Genomic DNA, 26,403 nt, shown 5'->3' with positions numbered 1-26,403 from the left:
TCCACAGAGAGGCAGAGAGAGATAGCTGGCAAGCGACAGTGGCAACAGCCCTGGGTCAAACACGCAGAGCTAACTGTTCCCATTCTTTTCAGTTTGGTTCAGTTTGATTCATTTTGTCAAATTCTTGATAATGGCTGGCAGGTTTTTTGATCCGACGTTGGTAATTTTTATTAGTTAGACACACTACATCGAATGCATATTAACAATTTTAAGAAAAGAAAGAAACTTGTGAGATTTAAAAAAAACAACCCCCCAAAAAAGGAAATAAAAAAAATCAGGAGATATGATCCCAGACCTGGTAGTTTTTGATTGGTTGAAAATAATAAGGCAACACCAAAATAAAAGAACAGAGAAAGGAGTAAAAAGAAAATAAATCATTATAAAGAAATAAGGTCTTTGGTGTTCTCTAATGGATTAAAAAAAAAAAAAACGCAGTTTCTCAGATGCCTCGTATGACACTTTCCTTTTGGTGAGCTCTAAAATCACGTGCACACTACAAATGAGCCAACATTTAAAAAAAAAATAATAATTACATGATGTTACTTCATCCACAGGTTTGAAGAAATCCTGCACAGTGCAAATAATAAATGCCCCAAATATTGATTACAAGTAAAGAGGAAAGATTTTTTTGTGCAATAGTATCATGCATTAGATCACTTAACATGAGACAATACAGGGAGGCAGCGGGGTCTTATCAACCTGGTTAAAGTCCAAAGAATTGGTCCTAGAATATGCATATTGTCAAATGATTCCTGAAGAAGTCTGTTCAACACTTTAATGTTTATTTTATAGGTCTTTTTTTCTTTTTCTTTTTTTTTTTAGAACATCTATGCAATATTAACCATTTTACACTCTGCTCTCAAGGGTCACAAAACATCCATCGACTGAAGGGGTGGGGGTGGGGTGGAGTCAGTGGGAAAACAGCGCATTTGTTTCCAGTTAGATGGTCTTCCAGGTTAAATGATGTTTACCTGCATCGCTGTGATATAGTGTGATAATAGCACCACTCCAACAGATAACACTGCCTTGCTACGAATACGAGGAATCACAGAGGGGAGGGAAGGAGGACAGCAAAGAGGGTTGGTACTAGTGTCGATGATTCCTCATACAGTAGGTGAATGACAAAGTTCTGATGGGGCCAATTATCCTATGACTGGATACTGATGGACAAGAAGGCGGGGCTTACGAATAAGGGAGTTTCCTTGTGACTGGATTTAAAGATGCAGGGCTGGAACCACGAACAGGAATTTCCACAGTGAGACGTGACGCTGCGAAAAGACATTAGCCCCCTTTGTTGGGACGCTGCTTCCTCGTTCCTAAATCTGGAAGTTTTGCTGATGCTTTATGTCAGTTGGTCTTTCTGCAGGGCTGAGATGTCTAGAGGAGGAGGGGCGCGCCCGCTCCATTCCTTCAGCTGCCCGTCCTTGAAGAGGAGGTTGAGGGCGGGCAGGGGGACACCGGACTCTGGCGGGGGCTGGCTGAGAGGGTTGGACACGCCGCTGTCCAGGTCAGAGGGCTGGCTGCCATCCTGCCAACACGGGGTCAAAGGTGACAGATCAGAACACCAGGCAGCGATATGAAGGGCAGGGATATATTTTTATAGGAGGAAAAGCCAGCAGAAGGGTTCCTGTGTGATTCATGAAACAGCCCACCATTTCAACCAGTAAATACTGCTGCCACGTCCTTTCGCTTAATCATGTTACCTTCGTGCTGCAACACCCTGATTCAGCTCTGATTACTTCACTTATTTTTTCCTTTGTCTCCAATTTCTGTCTTTTCTTTCTTTCTTGCACTAAATGTTCACCCAGCTCCACTTCCTGTTTTGCATTGTAATGTTCATGTCTTTAATTGATCACTAAAATTAAATAAACACCAACTTAAAGTGGACCCATTATGCAGTTCCTTATTTTCTGTCACATATGTACTATTACGATGTTGGATGCTCCTATTACACTTGGCAAAAGCTTCAACTAATGAGGACAGCGCATGTGTAAGTAATCGCAGAAGGCTGAAAGCCGAGCTTAGAGACTGCTTAAAACACTCTGATTGAGACCATTTTTTTCTACTTTTGTCTCTTTATGATTACAAAGAGAACAGATGCCATTAATATAGTCATCCAAGGGCAACCAATCAGAAGAAAGATGCCTTAATGAGACTAAGGGGCCATATCAAGGCCAAATAGAAATAAATAGAGATTGCTATTAAAATGTGAATGAAAATCAGCACAACAGGTCTGTTTGAAGGTTTTTCCCTAAACTAGCTGTGGGTCACAACAGTGTTCATGAAGAGTGTGAACGTGTGTTTAAAGTGGTGAATAAGAATCACTTTAAAGCACTGAGGTTAAAAGTAATAACAGTTGTTAATTATGCATAAAACTGAACCCTTCCTTAGTTGCACTGCAATCAGTCTGCATTCAGTTTCTTCTTCACTCCCTGTGCATTTGGATGCCATTTTTATATGTCATTAACTTTTATCTCCTCTTTTATCGTGTTTGTTTTGTCCTCCTCTCTAAGCTCTGTTCTTTCTCTTTTCTTTCCCCTCTGACCCTCCAACCAATCACAGAAGATGATTGCCACTCCCGGAGCTTGGTTATGCTGGAGGTCTCTTCCTGTTAAAGAGAGTACTTCCTTTCTACTGCTGCCAAGTGCTGCCCATCACCTGATTGTTTGGGGTTTAATGTTGTAGGGTCTTACCACACAATTTAAAGCAACTTGAGGAGGCTGTTCTGAATTGACGATATATAAATAAATTGAAAATGAACAATGCTTAAATAGTAACATTAATTATGCTAAAACAACATATTTATATTTTTACCACATTGTACTTTCCTGTTATTACTATGATATTTCTTTCTGTCTCATAAGGCCCACGTGGCTCGTGTCTTGACTGGACATTTGAATGGATTATCAGTCTGGGACGCTTTTTAGATACAAATTGTGGCGATCTGAATTAGTTTAAACAGTTTATCAAAATAAATGGATAAATTATTGTCAACCTGACATTTGCTCTTTTCACTGGCCAAGACTTTTACTTTTGAGCAGGATTTCTTAAGCGGACAGCTGAAGAAACTGCAAAGTGATTTTACCTGGAATGACTGAACGAAGCTCAACACCTTGAGTGACAGTTTTCGGCTCGAGTGGAGTAGCTCTTGAAGGCTGAAACAACAACAAATCTTTAGTCAAGCATCAACACACGTCAAAGCTCCTGTCACAGTTTTTATGTAAAAGTTAAGCTTTAGAGGATGCTGCCTGATTTTGGTTTTTACCTCTCGTTGCTGCAGAGCTTGTGTGAAGCAATCTTTCGACACACTTTGCGGTTGAGCTCAGAGCTGAAGAGGGGCATGCCAAAGCACAGTTCAAGAGGGACCCACTCGTTTTCAGATGAAAGGGCTGAGGGGGGGGAAAGAGATTGGCAAGGGAAAGATGGACACAAATTACAACATAAGACACTGACAAGAGCATTTTGGTGTTGAATTTAGCATGGAGCCTCTGTCACACTTTAGCTTTAGCTCTTAGATTCTTCCCAAACACTTTCAACTAACAAACATCTGATTAAATACTACTGGAGATATCCTAATTAAATTAAAACACACTTACTGTCTGTCTTTCCTTTGCCTTCACCGTTGTTCTCCTCTGTCACAAGCTCAAAGGACTCAGTGCTGCCATTAGTGTCCAAGCCTCCACCTAGATGGGTGTCTCCTGGAAGAGAAGTGACAAAATCTAAGTCACAGTTAAGGCTTTTGAGTGTTGTTTGTGGGTAAATGGTGAGAGCTAGAATAAAGCCTATAAGACCTTCAACTGAGAAGCTTTTTTAAAATAATTTCTTGCCATTTGCGGGATTTACATTGGAAATTCATCTGTTAAAAATCAGACCTGCAGTGTTGTATCTTTCACTTGGCGCGTTAAATGAGATTTGTGATCATTTACATCAAGATTCAATCAGCTGATCTGAAGGTAAAGGCTAAAAGTGTTCGATCCGTATGCATTAGCAAAGGCAATCACAATAAAAGAAACTATTCTGCAGACAAACGGCATAATTAACCTGGACTGTGAGCGATATTTATCCAATCTGCACCATTAGTGCTATTATGGCCATCGCAGGTAAATGCACCACTGCTAGTTCAACCCGGCATGCTTTCCATCCAGCACCCTCACATGCACAGCCGTAAAAAAAAAAGTGCACGTGCGAGCTCTTGTTACCTCTGCACTCAGTGCTGTCGCTGGGCCTGCGGCGGTGCCTGTTGTTGGAGTTGAGCATGGTGATGTAGCCACACTGGTGCTCCAGATCCACATGCTCCTTCAGCTTCTGCAGTGCCTTGTGCACGCACATGTTGGAGTAGGAGAACTCTGCACAGGAGGCACACAACACACACAGTGGGATCATGTTAAACACCAAACGGGGCAAAGCTAACACTCAAAATGACACGATGCAAAGATATGGCCACAATTTATCTGCTGCATGAGGCTGTTATGGACTGTGTTTATTCATTTGGCCTGTTACATTTGTTCAGTAAGCACATTAGGAAGATGAGACTTAAATGGTACTTTTAAGCAAATGCACAAAGAGAGGGATTTTACAGGATTCAAAATCTAACAGTGTTTGATGAGTTAAAACCCTCAAAGCTGAAAACAGTGAATGTTTGAGTCAGCAGAGAAAAGATCACAGTTTGAAGGTATGCTTGTAATTTATGCACACCCTGCCAGTGAAAGTATACCAATGCTGATATATCATTAGTGTATAATACAGTATAACAGTATTATCAGTTAGCAATTTAAGGCTGTAAACCAAGGACACATTGCTACACTTTACCTAATCTCTCTGTAATGTTAGGAAGTACGAACATGCAAATAGAAAGACGTGAATCCGTTTTATTTTTATATAATAATTTAATGTTCATTGACAGCCCTTTTAAGCTACATTCAGAGTCACCTTTAAAGAGGACATCAGTAGTAGAGAGACCATCCTTTACATTTAAGAGTAGCCTTTCAGGGTTGTTCTGATATCTGATTCAGATTCCCTCTATGCATCTTACACCACAGGTTTTCTGGCTATGAGTCACCGAGTCCACCAAAAGCAAACTGAAGACTTTGTACATTTCCTCTTCCTTTGGAACACATGAACCCAAGGTCAGATTAGGAGCACGAAAAATGAGCAGATGGAAAAAGCCATATTTCACAACATCAATAAAAACTTAAAATGGCCTGATATCTGAGGTTTTTATTGTGTTAAAATCTATTTTTGAAATGTTTATATCTTATTGAAATATGCTGAATTGTAGGACGGGGTTCTATTCTGCACCATGAATAGCCATAGGAAATCAAATAAAGAGTCTGCGAGGCCTCCTAATCTCCAATCTGTGGGTTTGAGTTTTCCGTTTCTGGAGAGAACAGTAGCGTGTCAAGAATACTATTGTGAAGCAAATTCATGGTTTCATATTTTCTTATGAGAAAAACCCCTTTCTCCTGTTATTTCACTATCACCTCTCATTCTTTGACAGCCACAGCTTTCTCTGCATAGGTACACTTATGGTTCGCCGATGTTTAGCAGTGTTTTTAAAACAGTTTGATTTATTCAAAAACTTTAAATCTTTAAATCAAAAATAGAAAAGAAAATGCTTTGATTTCTGTAAAATAAGACAACACAGATTCAGCATGTGAGACAGTCGCGCCTCTGTGCAAAGTCAGTCTCCAAAGGTCCATTTTGAGCCAAGAAAATGTCATTTTTTAACATTTTGTCTGACTCAGTAAAACAGGACTCTTCATTATGGTTAAATGCAGGTTGGCTATTTGAAAGCTGCTATATCAAAACAATAGTTTATGCACAGACAGGTTCTTACCTCCCTTCAGATCCTCCTCATCAAAAGGGAATGGGATGTGCACCGTTTCTCCATGCCCATGCATACCATGACCCTGTGGATTACATGCACATGTAGTTTAAATTACAATCAGTGCACATTTATACACAAACACAGCAAGAGTTGGTAGAAAACGTACAAAAATGTCATCAGACAGCATTAAATTAATATTACGTTAAATAATCTGGTATTAAAGGCAATATTTTATCCTCTCAACTTAAATGAGGTTTAAGACAATGACATAGAAAAATCAGCCTCATCTGAGTGAGTTTACCTGGATGAGAACAGCAGAGTGTGTAAGGGCATCGTTAAGCATTGTCAGCACGTTGGATGTAGGGACCACTCCAGGGTCGTGACCCCAGGAAGTTATCAATAACCTGTCATAGACCTGAAGAGAGAGAATAGGTTCAAGGGATTCAGAAATGAATAACTTCACTCATCATCAGATCTTTCCAAAGCAGCTTTCAACAAACTGGACAAAAAATAATAATATGAAGAAAAACACATTTTATTTAACATAAAGCTTTATAAATCATAATAAATTCTAATAAATGATAGTAGATGTGTAAAAGTGGAGATAGGTTTGCAATTTTACACTTCTTTTTGCCCCAAAATAGCTTTATTGTTTATGTAAATGTAAATACAGGTTTCTACATGTAGGACAGCATCTCAGTTGAACCATCTACCAGTTTTTGTTTAATTTAGAAGATCGAAAAACAAAAAAGAATAAGAGGAAACACGATTTTCTTCTAGTTCAACTGTCATGCCATCTTGTCAACCTCCCACTAGGTCAATATTAGCCGGTTAAATTAATCAAGGTTCCACCCTGCTGCTGATTTCACATGCCAAGGATTTTGTTTGGCTCTCTCAAACTGAGAGAGAGCTTTTAGATGAAATTAAGGTGTTATTCTCATGTCTCTGGTTAATTATTTTCAGTCCATAAGTGACTTATGGACAGGAAGTTACACATTTAAAATTGTTTAAATGTGTAACTTCCTGCACTGCCATGAGAAGGCAGAGCAAACAAACAACCAACTCAGTTCCTCCACCCTTCACTCTTCAGTGACAATCTCAAGCTGGCCCAGTCTCTCCTTTGATCAACAGACTCACACACAGGGCTCAACACCAAACGGCACTTCAGACTTTGCAGTCTGTGTCACTTCATCAGCTTCTCTTTTCATTACGGAGGAATTTTGCCCGACTCTTCTTTACAACGTTGTTTCAGTTCATTGAGATTTATGGATATTTATTTATGCACAGCTCTTTTAAGGTCCTAAATTTCAATCAGCTTGAGGTCTGGACTTTGACTGGGTCATTGCAGCACATTGGTTATTTTCTTTTTCAGTCATTTTGTTGTAGATTTCCTGCTGCACTTTGGAACATTGTCCTGTTACATGACCCAATTTCAGCCAAGCTTTAGCTGTCAGACAGATAGTCTCGCATCTGACTCTGGAATAGTTTGCTACAGAGGAGTTTAAATACTGTACTCTCCCCGAAGGGCTGTGGCACTGGAGGATTCAGGTTAACGCACTCCAGAATGCTTCAGACCAGCAAGCTGCCAAAACTTCAGCTTTTATGAATACACTCACACTTGCTGATGATCAGTTAATCAAGTGCATTTGATTAGAAGCACCTGGCTACAACTTACACTCTTATCACCTGTGAAAGCAGTAAGAGTGTACTCAGTTTTTCACAGGACTGTGAGATCGTTTTAAGGCAAAAATCCCTTAAAAAGTTTTCTTATTTACCCCCGCAAGCCTCTACTCCATATGTTATCCCAGCGTGAGATAACCTGGTTCTCCTATGGAAACTCTCTGTCCTTCCACAGTCAATTTGAAATTCCCAAAAAATCAAAAATTGCTTTCACATGATTCTTACTACATGTTAAGTGTTAGCCCTGCAACAGACTGTCAACCTGCTGGCTGGCTGGCTGGCTGGATGGATGAAGCTGCAGCATTTCTACTTTCTTACCTTTCCTAGTTAGCATTTGCCTTAAAACTAGGTCATTAGTGTTACAATGACCCATTAAAAATATTTTGCATGTTTTCTGAACCTATTGAAACACCAACAAAGTAAGAGACATGTAGATAAAAGGTGCAAAAATACATGCATGCAAGCTATGGTCTAATAGGTCCATTTGCATGACATTACACATCTTCCCCTGAGAATTTACTGTATCAAGTCATCATTAGGTCCTTGTCTCACAATCCCAGAGCTATTAAAACAAATCCCACAACCAGTAGGAAGCCTTTGAAGAGAAAAATGCAGGTTTACAGTGAGATATGACCAAGGTCCACGAGAGCCTTTGTTTAGAAAAGAGCTAGCCAGCGCTCTGATTACCTGTCCTTCCGACTCACTGAAGGTCAAAGATTTGAGAGGGTAGGTTTTAAAAGATGAGTGAAAATGTGACTCAGCCAACTGCTGGTCCAACACAGTACTGCTGTTTTTTAATCTGACTAGACCGTGTCTCTACGCCTCTGACTCACACAGCTGATTAATCATTAGTTTGGACAAACCTGGAAAATGTCCGGCAGCTTGCGGAGCCTGGAGCCTTTGGAGAGCAGCAAAGACGGCGGGCCTTGGCCAGTCACATGATACAGGTACAGCTTGAACCAGATGGAGCTCACCTCAGGGATGGCTGGGCCAATGTGCTACAAGGAGAAACAAAAACACACACGCACTCATACATAAGTTTACAGAAGCAGAACTAACGCATGCACACTGGGCAGTTTTCCCATCTCATTCCTTGTATAAACTCACACTTCACATCAACCTAAAAAAATAACACAGGCGCATGACAATAATTGCGTCCGTGTTGTTCTTCTGTCTGAGGGGAAACTGAAGCTGCTATTAGAGACGTGAGAAGAAAACAAAGACAAGAATTTGGTAAATTCCACTTCACTGAGTCGCAGCAGTGTTAGAATAAGCAGCAGCGTGAACGGCACAACAAGAGTTTAACTTCTTTCCCTCTGTCTCTCTGAGCTCAGCTAGAAAGCTGGAGTGTGGCCAGGCAGAGGAATTACTGGTGAGCCTCGCCTCCTTTCCTTCCCTTTTCTCTATGTGTAGCCTTGTTGTTGGGGCAACTGCAGGCTGAGCACTCGGAGCACACACACAATCACAAATCAATCCCGAGCGCATGAGTGTGTACACTACAAGAGAAGGCAAACACAACCAAACGGACAAACTCATTAACTGTCAGCTAGAACACAAACACACACACACATAAACGCACTCGACATGTACCCAAACATCCCAGCATGCCAAATAGCAGCCCTTCTGCTCTCCTTCCTTCCAGGCATCATACCTGAGGGGTGCAGCTGCTGATGGGTCTGATCTCGTTGCTGAGCGGTGCCATCGAGACCAGCAGCTTGTAGTTCTTGTTGAGGACGCGGCTGCAGGTGGCCTGGTCTAGACCCAGCAGGCTCTCACAGCGCAACATGTCCAAGGGGAAACCTAGTGAGAGGAAAAACATGAGAAAATCCTGACTTACTTCCTAAACAGGCTAATGCAAATGTTTATGCGCATTAAATTTGTAGTGTTGTCTCAGGATAGAGAGACTTAACGCCACAGCAAAAAATTTGCACTCCACCGGACTGTTATGATGAACTGGGAGCTTTGTTCCAACCATGCTCTGTCATCATGCACTGTGGGTAGTGACTAAAATAATGGGATTACAGATATAAATGAGCAAAATAAGAGTTGGCCTTGTAGGGTAGCTGGGCTCAGCTGTATAGATAGGGTGATGAGCTTGGAAAGCATGGAGCAGAGGCCATCTGATTAGGATGCCTCCTGACTGTTCTTCTTTGGAGATTTTCCAGGTGCATCCAGCTGGGCTGAGATCTGGAGTTTTTCAGAACTTCCTCGAGGGATTATATCTCTCATCTGGCCCAGGAATACCTTAGAAACCATAGGCTGAAGGATCTTTTTAGCTAATCTTCAGTGAAAAAACTGGTAATCATGTGTCCTAAAATGTTAACTATTCCTTTGAAGAAAAAAAAAAAAAAGGGGCTTGAATAGTTATTTCTAAGTGTGGATGCTTTAGGCAATAATGTGATGATTGAGCAGAGCAAAGTTTTTTTTCTTGCTTAAGTTTTCAAAGGATATTTTTGGCATCCTTGGATTTAAAATCCTTGTATCTTGCAGTGGAACCTATTGAATCTAAGAGATGTCTATGATATTAAAGGGTGAAAGACAGGAGGGCTGGTTTAGCTGACTAGGTGAGCAGACGATCCATGTGCCATAAGACCAATGCACAAGCCCAGGTTTGCATCCGTTCAAACACCATTTACTGCCGTGCCTTCCCCCTGGTCTTTATCCAAGCTTTACTGCATTCTCTCTACTGTCTGATCAAAAAAAAAGGCTAGAAATCCCCCAAAATAGATTTTAAAAAGGGGTGAAAGATAAATAATTTCAAAGATACATAAAGTGACTTATATTTAATTGACAAAACGGGGATTAATAATCTACAAGATTTGCAAATGTTCGTTCTGACAGTATCAATTGTTTCTGAGTGTTTTGTTGTAAAAAGTGATTTACCGCCATAATAACTCATCATTAACTACACCTGTAACATGGAAAATGGCACGCACACTTCAACTTTCTATTCTCTTCATTCTAATACAGTTATGAATGGCTGGTCCAATAATTAAAAAAAAAAAAAAATCTCCTCTGACTTTACCAAATGTGTTTTTTTTCTTTGCTTGACAAATTTCCTTCACTTCCCAAATTAACAATGATCATTAGACTCTTTGGGGGATTAGTTTAGCTTCAGCCAGCAGGCTCTTACTGCTCTCACTCCTCAGCTGAGCAGCAGCAGCATGAGGAGCACACAAAGATAAGACAATCAGAAAGGAGGCACACGGCCAAACCAAACAAACAGCATCTGGTGGCGCAATGGAAGCTACGCAGAAACTCAGAGGCTTGCTTTGTCGATGCTGGAGGACATACTCTCTTCTGCTCCCTCTAGAGACACAAGCTGAACAATAAAGGTTTACTCTGTGTACATAGTATGCCGTTGTCTTCAGTATTTTCTGTGAGCATATTTAAGAGACAGCAGTGAGGGCCAAAAGAGACAATAGTGAGAGATGCCAGCCAAAAGCAGCACAACCAGCACAACCAGCAAAAAAGTAATCATGTATTGATTTCCTGAGATCACAGAACAAGTTGCTGAATGGAAGACATTTACCATTTTCTATAACTGCAGTCAGAGCAGCTCAGAGTACTTTCTTAGGTAACAGAGTCAGGATAAAAACATGAACTCCTGATCAGCTGAAAACAGACCACCAGAACCACTGATGCACTTCAAAGTTACACTGTGTCACATTAAAAGGGAGCTTATTACTTCAAGCTCAGTGCTTTTGTTTTTAGACCCTATTATGACAGCGTAACTTTAATATTTGATATTAAAAATAATCATTGTTTATTTTATAACCGACTTCGGTGCAGCTCAGCTCATTTTATCTGAAAAAAGCTGCTTAGCTCTTCTTCCTGTAAACCATCTTTGTGGCTGACACTTGTAAACAGAAGGTTTGAGAGGATTAGCCAATTACAGCTGTGAGACCTGATCCCTGAGATGACCACATTAGGGCCATCTCGCCCTTCTATCCCATTATTATGATTTAAGAGTAAAGAAAAAAAACAAAAGCTGTGTGAAACCAAATATTTAAAGCAGGCTGAATCCTGAGATTCTGGCTCAAAATGATAATGAGCATCCACCACTATAATTATAACAGTAATTATATGGATGTAACTGTAGCTGTAGATAAGGTCATCTAATAATCAGAGTTTTGGTGTTTCAGTTCATGCATGCCAAAAGCAAAGATACTGAACAGGTTTCTCTCCATGATACTGAAACAACAAAATCAATATATTACAGTAGGGCTGGGCCATATCATACCGCTCACGGTAATACCGGTGTAATGTTGGGCAATGAGGAGAGCGAAAGTGGATCGTTGAATGAAACGGATGGACCAGAACTGGTTTGTAAAAATGCTGCAACTTCAGTGGTGTGGAACTGGTTTGGCTTTCGTCCGTCAGATACACAACAAAGCACTATTTTTGGTAGAGCATGCTAGCGGGCCGTCGTTACTACCGTGTTTTTTGGAAAATACGGCACACTTAAAATCAATCCTTTGATTTTTCTGAAAATCGGCAGTGCCCCTTATAATCCCGTGTGCCTTATGTATGAATTGTGGTTGTGTTTACTGACCTCGAAACGACTTTATGTGGTACACGGCGCTCGAAAATCTGTCAAATGTTTCAGTACGACTTTGCTAAGCTACGAAGCCGCACCGCTTGATGGATTGTCGGAGCTTTACAGCTATCGTAGGCAGGAGTCTCGCGGAGTGATACGTACTGTGCTTCAACATAATATTACCGTATTGTGTGTGTATAACCTCTTTTTAAGTTTTGTGGATATTATACATGGTTATGCTGAGGATATGTCGGCCAATTTCCACTGGAAATGCCTTTTGGTTAAACTGTCAGCGAGGAGTCAGTTAATTTTTTATATAACTTTAATGCACTTAAAAAACAGCGGCTTGTTTAAGTGAAAATACATTGATGGGGTTTTTTGCACTAATAAAGTTGAGGAGTTGTAAAGTAAAGCGTCAATTATATCGTCAGTTATATCGTTATCGCAAATTTTCAAATGTATATCGTGATAAATATTTTTGGTCATATCGCCCTGCTCTATATTATAGATAGTAACTCATTTAGCTCACAATCGACCACAGTTCATAGGTAATTGTCCTTAAAATAACAAAAGTGACCTTGCCTTTGAGCACACTTCTGGATGAAGACCCATTGGATGATCACTGTATACAATTTTTACTAAAATCTGACCAACACTGTAAGAAGGGTAGCCAGTCTTGTAAACTGGGGATGGACGGGTGACTGGTAACAGACCCCGTGTCCTCGTCAAAGTGCTCATTTGAAAATAAAGGCGGTGTAACTGCATAATTACCTATGTTTGGAATATCAGGTCCCTGGTCCTGAGTGAGTTCTTTGTTGTAGCGCAAGAAGAGAATGGTGTTTTTCAGGGTCAGAGCGTGGTCAAAGTAACGCTGAGCCTCGCCCTCTGCTGTGCTCTCCACCTGAGAGAAACAGAAACGAGTGGAGAAGTTCCAACTCAGAGTTTGTGTGACTGTATTCAGATGTCTGCATGTAGTGTTTGATGTCTGTACATACATGTGTATTTGTTGCACCTAGTTAGCATCCTCTCAATTTAAGCTAAGCTTTTGATGAGAGATTTTCTGCAAACAAGAAAGAAATTCTGATTTCTGGTCTCACCTTCTCCAGCTCAGCCAGGAAGCTGTCGAGAGTCTCATCCGACAGTTTGCCCACTTCAAACATGGTCACAGCATGACTCTTCAGGTTCTGATAGCATGACAACAGAAAACAATTAGATCAACAGTAAACATCCAATTTTTTACAAGATAAGTTTTGTTTTTTGTGTTTTTATATGATTAACAGCAGTGATAATGATACAAACATAGTTTGAGGTATCTAGTTGCTTCAGATTTTGCTACTCAGAAATTTAGACACAGAGATTTTACTTTTCCAAAATAAAAAAAAAAGTACACTCATATTATAGTTCAGACTGAGGCAAACATCCCTCTGCACCATTCAGCGAGCAGCAGAACTCACATGCATGAGCAACACTGCATTGATGAATATTTTCCCTCTGAGAGATCACAGCACAGCCACTATCTTTATCTTATGCTTGTTACCCCACCCTACCCCACTTTCACTGACGCGAAGCCTTCACGTCCACACTCTTTCACTTACCGGCGATAAGTTGCCCATCATCAGGAAGGCTGTAAGGGTCGAGTCAAAAAGGAAGGCGATCCTCTTGGTGGGTGCAGCTGGGATGCTCAGGCTGCTAACGCTACCTGTGTCTGCTACAGAGACATAAAAATATGCTGTACCACTCATGCATACTGCAGCAAGTCTAACAGCACAGCTACATGCGAGTTATTCTTTTAAAACTAGTGTTTTTATGATTAACTGCATTTAGAAGACGAAAACTAAAGCCTCTCTCTATCAAACAGGCCTGATTTACATGGAGATGTGATTGATCAACAGTCACTTATATGACAATATCCACTAACGCAAATTTAACAGTGCCACCTTAACATGTAAAACAAAGTTAAACTCAGTTTAAATATGAGAATGTTTTAGAGAAACACCTATTAATGTGAGAATGAGTTTCAGAAACATGACTGAGCTTTCTTAGGGATTAATTAACACTGCTGCTTCAAACTCAAATCATAAAGTGCTCCATGTGCGCACATCAGCATTTGCATACATTGCAGAATATGCCTGTGTGTGTGTGCATGTGTGTGTGTATACAGACCTTGGTCTTCCAGGCTAGTGGTGTCTGTATCTGTGGCTGAGGAGCCTCCTTCCATTACAGGACTGCCCTGCTCCCAGGACAGCAGCATCTTCTGGGGGTCCATAGTGCTCCTACAACAGTACATAACAGTACACAGTACATAAAGGACACTGTCACCACATCACACACTGTCACCACATCACACACTGTCACCACACCCTAGTAGTTCATCATGTCCTAAAGCTGGGGAAATTAAAACTCATTAAACATTGATGGCATGGAATTTTTATAAGAATAACGTTGGTGTGTGGCGGTTTCTGGAGTCTCAAACGCTCGAAGCTTCCATTAAAATGTTGGTTTTTTGTGTGCTCAACTGTGTAAATGTAAAAATGTATTTCAACAAATTGCTCTACACTGAGGTTTCAGATGGTGTTTCGCTGACTGACCGATGACAACACATACTTGAGCCTGTTAACAGATGGGGCGTTCTTCCAGGTGGTGTGGAGCTGGTCTGTGCTGAACACCTGACCTTTCTTCACGGCGAAGCCGAGGCGACAGTACATGGACACTGCGTTCTGATAAAACACAGGAGAAGCACACGCAAATGATGCTTGATCCCACAAATAACATATCTGAAACCATATGTACACTTATCAGCCACTTTATTAGGTACACCTGTTTAACTGCTCCCAGTCACATGGCAGACACGTAACGCATGTATGGAAAAACGTTTCCTGGTTTAATGAGCCTCGATTTCTGCTGTGACATTCAGATGGTAGGGTGAGAATTTGGTGTAAACAACATGAAAGCATGGATCCATCCTGCTTTGTAAGGGTTCAGGCTGGTGGCGATGATGTAATTGTGTAGGGGAGACTTTGTGGCTTACTTTGGATGCTTTAGACCCACTAAGCCTTATTTAAACACCACACATCTGATTATTGCTGCTAACCATGCAAAACCCTTTACTGCCATTAAGGCTGTTCTGAAAGCAAAAGAAGTCCAACCAAGTGCTGGGAAAGTGTATCTAAAGAAGTGGTTGTTGAGTGTGATAGTGATACAACAGAGAGATGCAATAATAAGGTAAGGAAAGAAGAAAAGTGGGTTACAGATTTTGCTCTAAAATGTCTTGAGACCGTCACCAGAAAATTTGGTATTTTTATCTCTCTCTTCTGGGAAACATTTCTTCCCGCATTGTGCGATGGTGCAATCTCTGATGACAACATCGCCCTTAGCTTTACCGCTGACATTTTTCTGACTAAATTTTCTTTTCTAGTACAGAAATCCACCCTGCAGTAGTAAGAGTAACTCAAAACTACGCTGTCTAGGTTCAGGCAGTTATATCCATACAAATTACAAACTTTTAAAGAGTTTATTAGCAAAATATTTTAATTCAGACCTCATTTAACATTTTAATCTAAATATCAACAGTAAATTAAAAATCCTGAAAAAAACAAATGTATTGTCAAAAAAAGTCAACCGTTTCAGTGCAAAGATGGACAAATGTCATACAAACGTGTAGCCCAAGAAAACCAACCCCCTCAGTTTGAATGGCTTTAAGAGGATTTGAAATTACATTGTCAAATTATACTGTAAACAGAGATACCTTGTGAGAGTCTCAAAGTGACTAAAAGCAATCTGAATAGTCTTTTGGATGATGCTCTTAGGGAGAAAAGAAAGCAATTACTGGCTGCTGACTCAACTGGTCTCAAAAACTGGAGAAAAAAGAAAGGTAGTACAGCTGTACTGTACAGCTGTCTGGCCTTTTCATTATTTCCTCCACTTCTACAGTCATCAACTCGCCATGCTGTTAAGTCTTTTACTCAGACATGAGCACAGTGAGCTTGACTGCTTTTCACACCTTTACACCCGAGAGGTGCAGGCTGAGGTCAACTAGTCATCCTCTTATCATATCAAAAGAGGCCCTGGGAGGAAGTTTCTTTCAAATGACTTAGGCCATGAAGTGGTTATTGCACAGGAGGAAAGTTCAAACTCAAGTCAGGATGGGAAAAGTTTCTGCACAATGGAGACCTCTCAGACATCTCAATCATCTCAGAAGCTACAGGCCTTCTGCTGGAGACTCGCTTTAAATCGCTGCCTTCAACCACTTCTCCTAAGTGCTGCTTTTCAGTTGCACCAATGAGATGGGACCAAGTGATGATGGAGTGCATCTGGAGCAGCAATTCAACAGGAATGATGCCGCTCAGCCCCTCTGGTGGAGTCATGGGTCATGATGGATCTAATCGTGGTACTCAAATACACGTCTGCGTGAGGGTGTATCCAAACCGAAACGGCCAAATTGTGCTGAAATGTCTCCTCACTTGGCTACATATTATCAAAAGCTTTTCCCCCCCCTCAGAGTTAGTCTCTGAAATTCCAAGACAACAAAGATCCGATGTGATAGCTGCTTATCAGACAAAATGCCACAACGTCACATCCTTGAAAAGCAAATTCCTATTCCTATGCAGCAAAACATATTTTTCAAAACAAGCTGCTCCCTTTCTTTCATTTAATCTAAACGCTGCTCTGCCATGTGTCTTTGCAGACAAAGAGAAGCAAGAAGTACGTTTAACAAATCTCTTCTAAAGCAACAGTGGAAGCGCAGAAAATCACTTCTGTATTTTTCTGTGAAAATTTTGAAAGACATATTTCTCAGATCTACCATTTCCCTTCTGAAAAACTGCACTTCAGTTACAGTAGGATGAACAGATGCCTACCTTCACTAAGTCCAAGTCGATCTCCAACACATTTGCCAGCTGGGAAGCACAGAGGGAGGCAGGATCAGGAGACACAAAAAAAGTGTTTGGTTGAAATGTTGATCGATAAACAAACACACACACACTCTCTTACTATGATTGCAGCAGCCAGAGGATAATGAAACACATTTCTAAAGCCTACCTCTGCTACGTTTGTTTGCTCATCGATGGACACAAAGATTTTGTACAGAAGTGTTTCAAAGTAATCACCCTGGACCCGGTTCATGACAAACCCTTCCAGTGGGGGCACTGAAAGACACAAACAGTAACCAACAACTGTTCAGCAACTCTTCAAACACAGAACTGTTTCCGTTCCCTTCTTTTTAAATACACTACAGTACTGTGCAAACGTGTGGACTGACCTCTTCATTTCCCACATTGATCCCACACTGCTTCGACAATGTTGAGATCCGAGCTCTGGGGAGGCCAATCCATGCCTGATTGTGTTTCCCAATGTGTGTTTTTCTATGCAGCTATGAATTTACTTGACTGACAGTGTGTTTGGGGTCACTGTCATACTGAAAAATGAAGCTTTTGTCAATCAGATGTTTTCTAGATGGAATTGCGTGGTGGATCAAAATCTGATTTATAATTCCATCAATTTACCACGACAGAGCCTCCACCGTGTTTTAAGCCCTCGCTGATTTGAGCATCACAGACCTGTTGCCACTGATTTTCAGTCCAGTTCTTGTGTAATTTGGCAAACCTCAGCCTTTCCTCCTATTTGACATCTATCCTTCCACTGAGACCATTTCTGATGAGGCTTCAGTGAGCAGTAGATTTATCAACTGAAATGCCAACTATCAGGTCCTGTGTCAGGTCTTTGCTGGATTTTTGCTATTTCTTAAAGACATGGCTTGAAGATATTGTTCGTCTCATGCTGGGATATGCCAGGTTTTCAGCTAATAGTTGTTTGGGAATCATCTTGTTGGTGCAAAAACACTATTATGTCTGTCAAACTGTGTCATGTTTGACATTTTTCATTTTTCGACTATAGAAATGGGAACAAAAGAAGTGTTTTTGAGACAGGCTGACAGTAGCAAAATAACAAAAGATACAATTTAAAATTAGCTCTTCGCTCAGCAGCCTGGTACGTGTAGACACATATTTCAGTAAGATGCTTTTTTTGTGCTTGAATGATTCACAGATCAGGTGTTAAGTGGCTTAACAAACAAATGCATTCTGCTGAAAATGGTCAGTTACAAGGACTGGAGTAAAAATAAGTGAAAAAGCTGCCAATGTCCAAAAGAAAAACTTTTGCCAGAGAGCCTCGAGAATTGTTTCTTAAAAATCACTTGAAAAATTATAAGAAAATCTGGTTTCTTTAAGAAAAACATAAAGAAACTCAGGTTAGCTTGAAACGTTTGCACACTACTGTGTCTGTAATACTCTTATAACACGTGATTTCAGATCAGTGCAAATTCATTCCCATAATACTTTTTTAGCTTTTAGCATTTCATTTATGTTCAATATTTCAACAGCAAACTTTCTTAGCCAAAAAAAATAGAATAGGGATGTTTAAACACACACACACACATACACACGCACACACACGTACCTGAGATGCAGCTGTCATCAGATATGGGAACATCTAAGTAGATGAATCCCCGGTTGTACAAGCCTACAGCAGAGAAAAAAACAGTATAAAATACTCTCTTTGTATATTTGCTGTTGCTATTTCCATGTGGAAACTAATATTATGACAGAACCTGTGCAGTTACTGCTTCATCAGAGTAGAATAATAGTATGCTGGAAAAACCTCAACCCAATAAAAATCTCATCAGAATATCTACACATATTCAGATTGCAAAGCGTCTCAGTGCATTTTATTCTATTTGTTGCCACTCAGTTACCAGCACTCCTGTGTAGAGGTTCATCACACTCAAACTGATCTCTAATTAACATCTAAGTTGCAAGAACACAACCTTCATCCCTGTGTTTCACCTCCGAAAATCAGTCCAACACACTGAGGTAAGACTGAATCTGTTCTTACTATAAACAACTAACAAGATTTAAATATTTGCCACCTAATTTATGGTTGAGCACGAGCAAATAGAACTGAGTATTTTGCTCACTTAAGACCACGTTGTACTCCATGGATCCTGCCAGCTGAGGACCAGAATCTATCATCTTATCAATGGCTTTCTTCTCAGCGGGAGAACAGATCTGCAAGTTGATCCAGTAAACAGATGACATTAGCACACACCTGTACCACAGAAATATGCTTCAAAAAAGGGTTTTAAAAAAAAGGACCCGTGATAATCCAACTTTATATTATGTGTTGATTTCTGTTTCTTTATTTTTCTTGTGGAAAAAAAGAATTGTTAGAAGAATTTGCTCATTTATGTTTTAGGTTGAAAACAAAAACATTACACCAGTAATTCTTCACCGTCTTCACTACACTCATTTCATGTTGTTCCTTCTTCTCTTCATGTGTATGTTATCCTTCCTATGGCACATAAACATCTAAACAGACAGAATTACGCTAAACTTCCAACATGAGGATCCAAGCTTTCTCATCCTCCCTACCTATGTTCACCCAGGTTTCTTTGGCCTGTCTGTACCTTAAACCACATCGCTGTATGTATTCTGTACGGCTGTAAAGAGCTTGAGACAAATATGTGATTTTTGACACTGAGCTTTCTATAAAAAAAATGACAGGGTCTTATTGTACATTATTTAACTGAAACAAATCAAGAAGAAAAGAGTCAAATTTCTGTCGCACCCTTATGTCGTCCTCGGTGATGTAGCCTGTCTGTGCCACCCACCACGGCTCAACGGAGATCTCGACTGGTTTGGCCGGCAGTAGGTCCCGTGCTGTTTTCCTGCGGAAAAATTTCTAAAGGTGGAGACAAAGATTATTAAAGAGGGCTCAGCAATTAGCAGGTGAAGTGAGAAAAGTTAAAGATATTAATATTCTAACTACAAAGATGGACAAACTAATGGACAAGCAATCAAAGTAAATAAAGGAGAATTTACTTTAATTCAAGTTGCTAGTCCGTACTGACTTTACTAACCATCTATGGTACACTGTTGGGCCCCAGATTGCAAAGTATACCTGGCTTCGTTCAGCTTAAACAGACTAAAAAGAGCACGGGTGTAATAAAACAGATTAAAATACATATTAATGACATCTTACTTTGGAGGACCTGCACTGGTTCATCAGGTCGATGTACTGGTTTCTCCCAATGCCAAGTAGCCTTAGACCTGTGGGATGGTTGGAAACATGAGCCAGTCAACTTATCACAGGTGTATAAAATCAAGTCTGCCTTTACCAAAAATTATGAAGGAATGAGTTTCCCAAAAGAGTTCACTAAATTTAAATGTGGTACTTTTATTATTGGATTTGCAACAAGTCACTTTCTGAAATTTATTCCCCCCTAAATGTTCAACAGTCAGTTATAAGTGGTATTATTGCAACGTGGACGTTTTTAGGAACAAGAGTGCAGAGGCACATGGTGCATAAAAGTCACCAACGCTCTCCTGAATCAGTAACTGCAGTTTTAAACCTCCTCTGACATTAAAATCAGCACAATAACCGTGCACCAGGAGCTTCCTGGCATGGATCTCCATGGCTGAGCAGCTCCTGTCAGTGTAATGTGTAGGAGGCTCAGTACTTTTGTCCAGTCTAACCTGGCTGCAATGATCCTGCAATATTCAGTCTGGCTTCTTGTAATTACAGACGTAAGACCTAAGACGTTCGTCAAGAAGGAAAGTTTGAGAATCAGTTCCTTTTTAATGTTTTTCCAACTTCTTTCAATAAAAGTTATTTCAGTAAAAAACCCTCATGAGGTTTGTTCAAAGTTTGTGCAAGTCCAAACAAATCCCAAACAAGTCCCACACACCTTCTCCAATACAATTGCCTGACACACACACACACAAACACACACACAGGCACACACACACACACACACAATCCATCCCCCAACCGGCAGACAGAGATAACAAGAGTAAGCGTGTGCATGCATATTTATTTTTAATCAAACAAACACATTTTTTCTGAATCTGAGGAAATTCTGGGCCATGTAGCAAAAAGTTTCATGTTACACTAAAATATTCAAATTTGTCTAAAACTCCCCCCTCGTCCCCTCCCCTGTGCTGCGCTGGGTTGCAGGGGGGCAGAGTAAAACGTGCTGGGACAGGTGCCAACGCAAACAGGAACGAGTAAGATCGCAGAATCCTACACTTGCACCCTGCTGCTACACTGAGACACAGACACAACACACAAACATCCACCCACGTAAAACTCTCTCTCACACACTCTCACTGCCTCTCCATCCTCCCACTTCTGCATGACACACTTCCAGACTTCCTCCAGAGAGATTAGTGGAGTGAGGCCCCTCCGAGTACGGCTACGATCGCCTGCTGGCGGCCTTCTGCTTCCACGGCATGAAGGTCCTGCACTGCCAGGACTCAGCTACTCACTAGTCAACACCAAAGCCCATTTCAGCTGACAACTAAAAATCAAAGATCACAACCAGTGCCCGTGACTTTTAACTAATTTTAATCAGGCTCCACAGTCATTTCCCAGAAACGCGGGTCCTCAGAAATGAGGCCATTTTTTAGGGGGAAAAGCAATTTTCATTATAATTAAATGGCATTTACACCAGCCAATTAAAACCCATGGCAATGGTTTGGTTATGGAAACACAAAGCAATTATTTAGGTTTGTTATTGAATTTAATAAGCGGGTTACAAAAGCATTCCTGTAATAAAATAACAAAACCACAGCAGGGTTTGGGCTTTGAGAGAACTAACAGCAGTTTTACTAAGAAGCCTTAAACCTCCAATATTCAAGAACCAAAAAACACTAAAACCACTTAGAAAAATGACTCGAGAAAACTGTACAGAGACAAACAACATGTGCTACTCATGCCTAAAAGCCAGGGTGCCAATCTTCATCTTTATCATCAGCTTTTCAAAAGCCAGATTTTCTGAGAAACATTTTTGACACGTTGCTTTAATTTATCTTTCAAATCTGATGTGTTACACAAGCTGTCTCCCCTAAATAGAAAAAAAGAAGTAGAAATTAAGTAAAATAAACTGCCAATTATTTCTCTTGATTAACTGCTTGGTGTGAAAAATGACAGAAAATAAAAATGTATTCAGTTTTTAATTAATAAAAATGGGGGGGGGGATCAGGACATGCTGAAATGCCGAAACAAATGAATGTTTGCCAGAAGAAATTACTTACACGACTAACTTAATATCAAAATAGCTAATGAATAACTTTCTGTCAATCATCTTAGAAATTAATGAGAGATCAGTTTTGGTACAGGTAACACAAGTACAAAGGAAGTGATAGGCACCAAGAATAACACAGAAAAGCCACGCAACCGAAAAAGATCTGTAAAGAGGTTTGAGGGGCCTCTCCAGTGAGCTCCTGACTCTTGTTCTCACACCTAATCTTCCTAAACTCTGGATCCTTTAATAACCATTCAATAACAAAAATAAACAATCAACAAGAAAAAAAATTAAACAAGAACTGGGAAAGTTGGGGAGCCAGAGACAGTCAAGCCATTTTATAAGCGTAGAAGAGAAGAAAAATAACTCACAGTCAGCTGCAGTGAAGTTGGGCAAAGAGTCGTAACTCTTCTCACTGTTCATAATATCCTGGAGGTGGAAAGAAAAAAAGAGGAGAAAGGAGAAAAAAGAAGAATTAAACTAATTTTGTTCTCCCCTTTCTATGTCCCCTGTCTCTGATTAATAACAGGATTAGCAGATCTGAGCAGCCGTGCTAATTTCGACTCCAAGTTTTCATTAAGTGCTTAAGACGGATTATCAGAATATGACATAGCCTTTGGCAATTTAGTGGTCACAATTAAAGCTCAGTCAAGTTTGGTTTAGCGTGCAGCAGAAAGTGGGTGAAACCCCTCTCAGTGAGCTGAAAAATAAATGCTGTTCCTTTATGTGTATTTATAGGTTAGGTAAAAGAACATTAGCCACATCTGTCCTATGAAATGGGAAGTACACTAAATGTGGAACAATCGAATGTGACAGTTGGTATCTGCACACAGAGTTGTGGTAATGGAAATACATCTGAGAGCAGGCTGTATAAAGGAATTACACCAACTATGTAGTCAGCCACAAAATTGAAGTAATTCAATTACAAATGCATTATTTTCCATCTCCAGTCCCGTGAACACAAGAGCTCAGTCTTTGCAATCTAAATGAAAATGCCAAAAGTCAAGGAGAACCCTTCTCCCTGACAGACCGGTTCTCTCTGCTTTATCAGTGAGTTTGAGCTGTCGTGCAGGCAAAGCTCAGACTGACTGCAGAGCAAACAGCAAAGATTTTTCCCGGGTGTGTTTGCCCTGAGCTGGTAGATGAGGCTTTACTAGACGCTGACTGACACCTAGTGCCTGACTGATGACAGATCTGGGGAACATAGGAAACATAGCATATTCCTCCCTAAAGCTACACAATGTCTTATGACGTCCTTAATCTTACCTTTTAGGTTAAAAATGAACCAACACACAATCATTCTAACCAATGACAATACACCCATTTATCCTTTATGCAGGGTGACCATAATAATCCAGCACATCTACTCAGGTGTACCAAACAATGCCGTATACTCGTACTATTCATGCAACAAAAGCACACTGAACTAAACAGCTGGGAGCTGTGAAAAGCTCAGATCCCTCTACTTGTATTGGTCTTTTGGAGTCCTTGTTTTGTCCCTGCAGTTCCTGCATTCATTCCCAGGGATGCCAAAAACTGAAGACATTGTTCATTTTAAATGAACAGACTGCATGTTTCCAGTCAATTAGAAAACCTTTGCCGTTGAACAATAAGTATGTCTGCTCTGTTCCTCTGGGTTTACCTGCCCCATCGTTCTAAAACCAACGGGAACTGACAGAACGACAGATGTTCAGGTATACGAGAGGCTGTTCACAGAGATTATGATAATGGGAGCAAAGTTAATGCTCTGGTATTGCACTCTTCAACGCAGCATGAGTTGCTTACCTCCATGATTCCTATGTAATACGAGAACGGGGTGACTCGTAGCCCTTTGACCATGATGTCAGACAGGTGGTAGGGGTACAGCATCAGGTGGTCCCGGCTGTACTTCAGAAGCTCCTCATAATATTTGCGCTCATCCTTCCTCACGTGGCGCACTGCTCAGAAAACAAACAGCAGTCAGAGTGTACATACAGAAACGATCTCTCTACATCAACATCACATCTAAAGTGATTCGATGTAATACATAATGCACTTTATTATACAGGTACATACACATGTTTAGCCACTGTATGATTATTAACAGTACAAGTATTTTCAGTTGTATATTACCTTTTCGGGTCAAATATGAAGGATAATCCTATGATCAACACCAAAAGCAGAACAAAACATGGACAGAGCTAATAAGACATCACCCACAGGTGAGTGGAGTCCCATTTTTAACCCGTGTGCTTCCTGTTTTTGCTGTAACTTTTTTGAAACCTGACATAATGAGTGAAAGTTAGTTCTAAATGGGAACCAGAGGACACTGCATTCTCACTCGCTAACTGACAAGCAGGATCCAATAGCCGTGTCCTGGTTTATCCTCCTAATTATCACCATAATTTACAAAATAAACTTTGTGTTTTGCTGAATTTGCTTTGAAAGCAGAGAGTGGGATTACAGTTCCATCAGAGAAGTGTTTACTGAGGTCACAGAGCCATGAACCTTAGTGCTGTTTTCCCATAGACTTTTATAAAATCAGAAGTCTTACTGCAATGATAAAATAGCACTGGGGTATGTTTCTCTGCAAGGTGATATGGTGAGAAAGTTTTTGCCCATCATCAAGCACTCTCTGGTGGGGTTATATTTATCCTGCTACAAACCACTGTCTGTCTATTAATCTAACACTCAAACATCATGTAGCTCACCCTGTATGTTTACCCCTGCTGTGTGTGTGTGTGTGTGTGTGTGTGTGTGTGTGTGTGTGGGTGGGGGGGGGGGGGGGGGGGGGGGATAATATTGCTCACCTAGGTTATTGCGGAATCGCAGCTGGTTGCGGATGCTGTACAGGAGCACTTGCTTCTCATACTCGCGCTGAGAGTTCCCCAAACTCTGCAGAGAAAGGAAAATGCCCAGGTCAACCACATTAATGTGTCAGGGGATGAAACCAAACAGGGCCTCTTTTAAACCTCCTGTTCTCCAGCTGTCTGTGAAATATTTTTCCATACTGGAATATTTCCTGCTATTAGATGTGATGTCATATGTGTTGAGAAACGTGTGAAACCATATTAACTGCAAAGATGCAATGAGGGATTTGAATTTGACACAGGCTAAGAGGTAGGTAATAAAGCAAGAAGCATCGTCTTGTGCTTGATTTTGGTAGCACATACCTACAGCATACTTCTAGTTACTTACAAGGCCAATACACCGGTTGGTATTGGACCAATAATGACCTTAAGCAGATCAGATATCAGCAATGACCTGTCTGATCCTCAATGGACAGTTTATGTGTCATGATGTAATCCACAGGTTTTAGAGCCACAGTAGCCCCTGGATTCATGATAACTCACACAAAAAATGAGAAGAGATATTTTAAATTAAAGGAAAATTAACAATGGAATTGGGGCATAAGCTTAATATTGTATCTAAAGCTGTTTTGAGCGAGAGAAAACTTGTTATATTGTGCACATCAGGCCAGATGTGTACACCAGGGGCCTCTGGAGTCTCACTGTTTCTGATGAGTAATCCAACTTTTCAGAGGGTGTATGAGGATGCAGCAGCTCAAACTGCTCATCCACCCACCTCCTCTTCACCGAGACATGTTGGCGTAGTGGCACAAGAAGAGAAGGGGGGATCGTGCATTTGACTGACTAACTGTAACAGCACATTTCAATAGCATTAAATGCACCAGGCACAAATACGTAAAAGCCGTATCTGCAGGTGACATACACGCTCTAAAATCATGTGGTGCCCCCACCCCCACCCAATCAAACAAACTGTCATGTGATGCCAGTGTGGCTTCAGTAGCTGGAGTGTAATGATGGTCAGTTATGGCTCCGGCTGGATGGTGAAGCCCTGCAGAGGACGGGGAGCGAGCAGTGCGACACTGACAGCTGCCAGTATGACAGAGAGCAGCCCCGGTGACATTGACAGGTTCCCCTTGCGGTGTCCCCCCTCTCTCCGTGCCCACAGGAAACGTTAAAAGTCGGTACCTGTTTGACGTTAGCTGGGAGCTTGTTCCACGGGTAATTCTGCCTGATGTGAAATTCCACGTCCGTGTTCATCGCTAGCTAGCTAGCTGGCTACAAGTAGAATTCCTCGAGATGATCGGAAACGGGCTCTCGGGAAAGTCCACGGTGACCTCGCCCCCCCCGGACACCCAGCAACCGAGCGAAGGGACCCCCGGTTTGAGGAGAATTTTTTTCTCCAGCGGTTATTTTCCTTCACAATAAACCGTAACTTCCTTGTTGTATTTTCGAAAGAGCCGTTCGTCACGCTCGTGGCTACTTTCGTCAC

General features: G+C 40.8%; 1 protein-coding gene across 2 annotated transcripts; it reads right to left on the bottom strand.

The window, feature by feature from the left end:
- Positions 1 to 516: 516 nt before the first annotated feature.
- On the bottom strand, positions 517 to 26,403 carry fam91a1 (family with sequence similarity 91 member A1). Of its 2 annotated transcripts, none has more exons than XM_085446058.1 (24): positions 26,100 to 26,403; positions 24,915 to 24,999; positions 23,911 to 24,062; positions 22,497 to 22,554; positions 20,082 to 20,149; positions 19,668 to 19,781; positions 19,018 to 19,108; positions 18,501 to 18,563; positions 17,085 to 17,191; positions 16,904 to 16,942; positions 14,652 to 14,764; positions 14,211 to 14,320; positions 13,643 to 13,755; positions 13,145 to 13,231; positions 12,819 to 12,948; positions 9,159 to 9,307; positions 8,371 to 8,505; positions 6,129 to 6,242; positions 5,837 to 5,909; positions 4,200 to 4,346; positions 3,597 to 3,698; positions 3,266 to 3,389; positions 3,086 to 3,155; positions 517 to 1,528 (listed from the first exon to the last, which is right to left on the bottom strand). In XM_085446058.1, the coding sequence occupies exons 1-24, from the start codon at positions 26,169 to 26,171 to the stop codon at positions 1,343 to 1,345; spliced, it is 2,502 nt and encodes an 833-aa protein (XP_085302184.1). In that variant the 5' UTR covers positions 26,172 to 26,403; the 3' UTR covers positions 517 to 1,342. The 2 variants fall into 2 exon arrangements, with proteins under 2 accessions (XP_085302184.1, XP_085302185.1); XM_085446059.1 differs by having other exon boundaries at positions 13,643 to 13,752.

Source organism: Copadichromis virginalis, linkage group LG22, assembly GCF_057382275.1.
Source record: "Copadichromis virginalis isolate Kocher_CV1m ecotype Utaka linkage group LG22, C_Virginalis_male_GT1.1, whole genome shotgun sequence".
Classification (NCBI taxonomy): Eukaryota; Metazoa; Chordata; class Actinopteri; order Cichliformes; family Cichlidae; genus Copadichromis; species Copadichromis virginalis.
The sequence above is the reverse complement of the archived record's forward strand: the minus strand, read 5'-3'. Positions and strand labels throughout refer to the sequence as shown.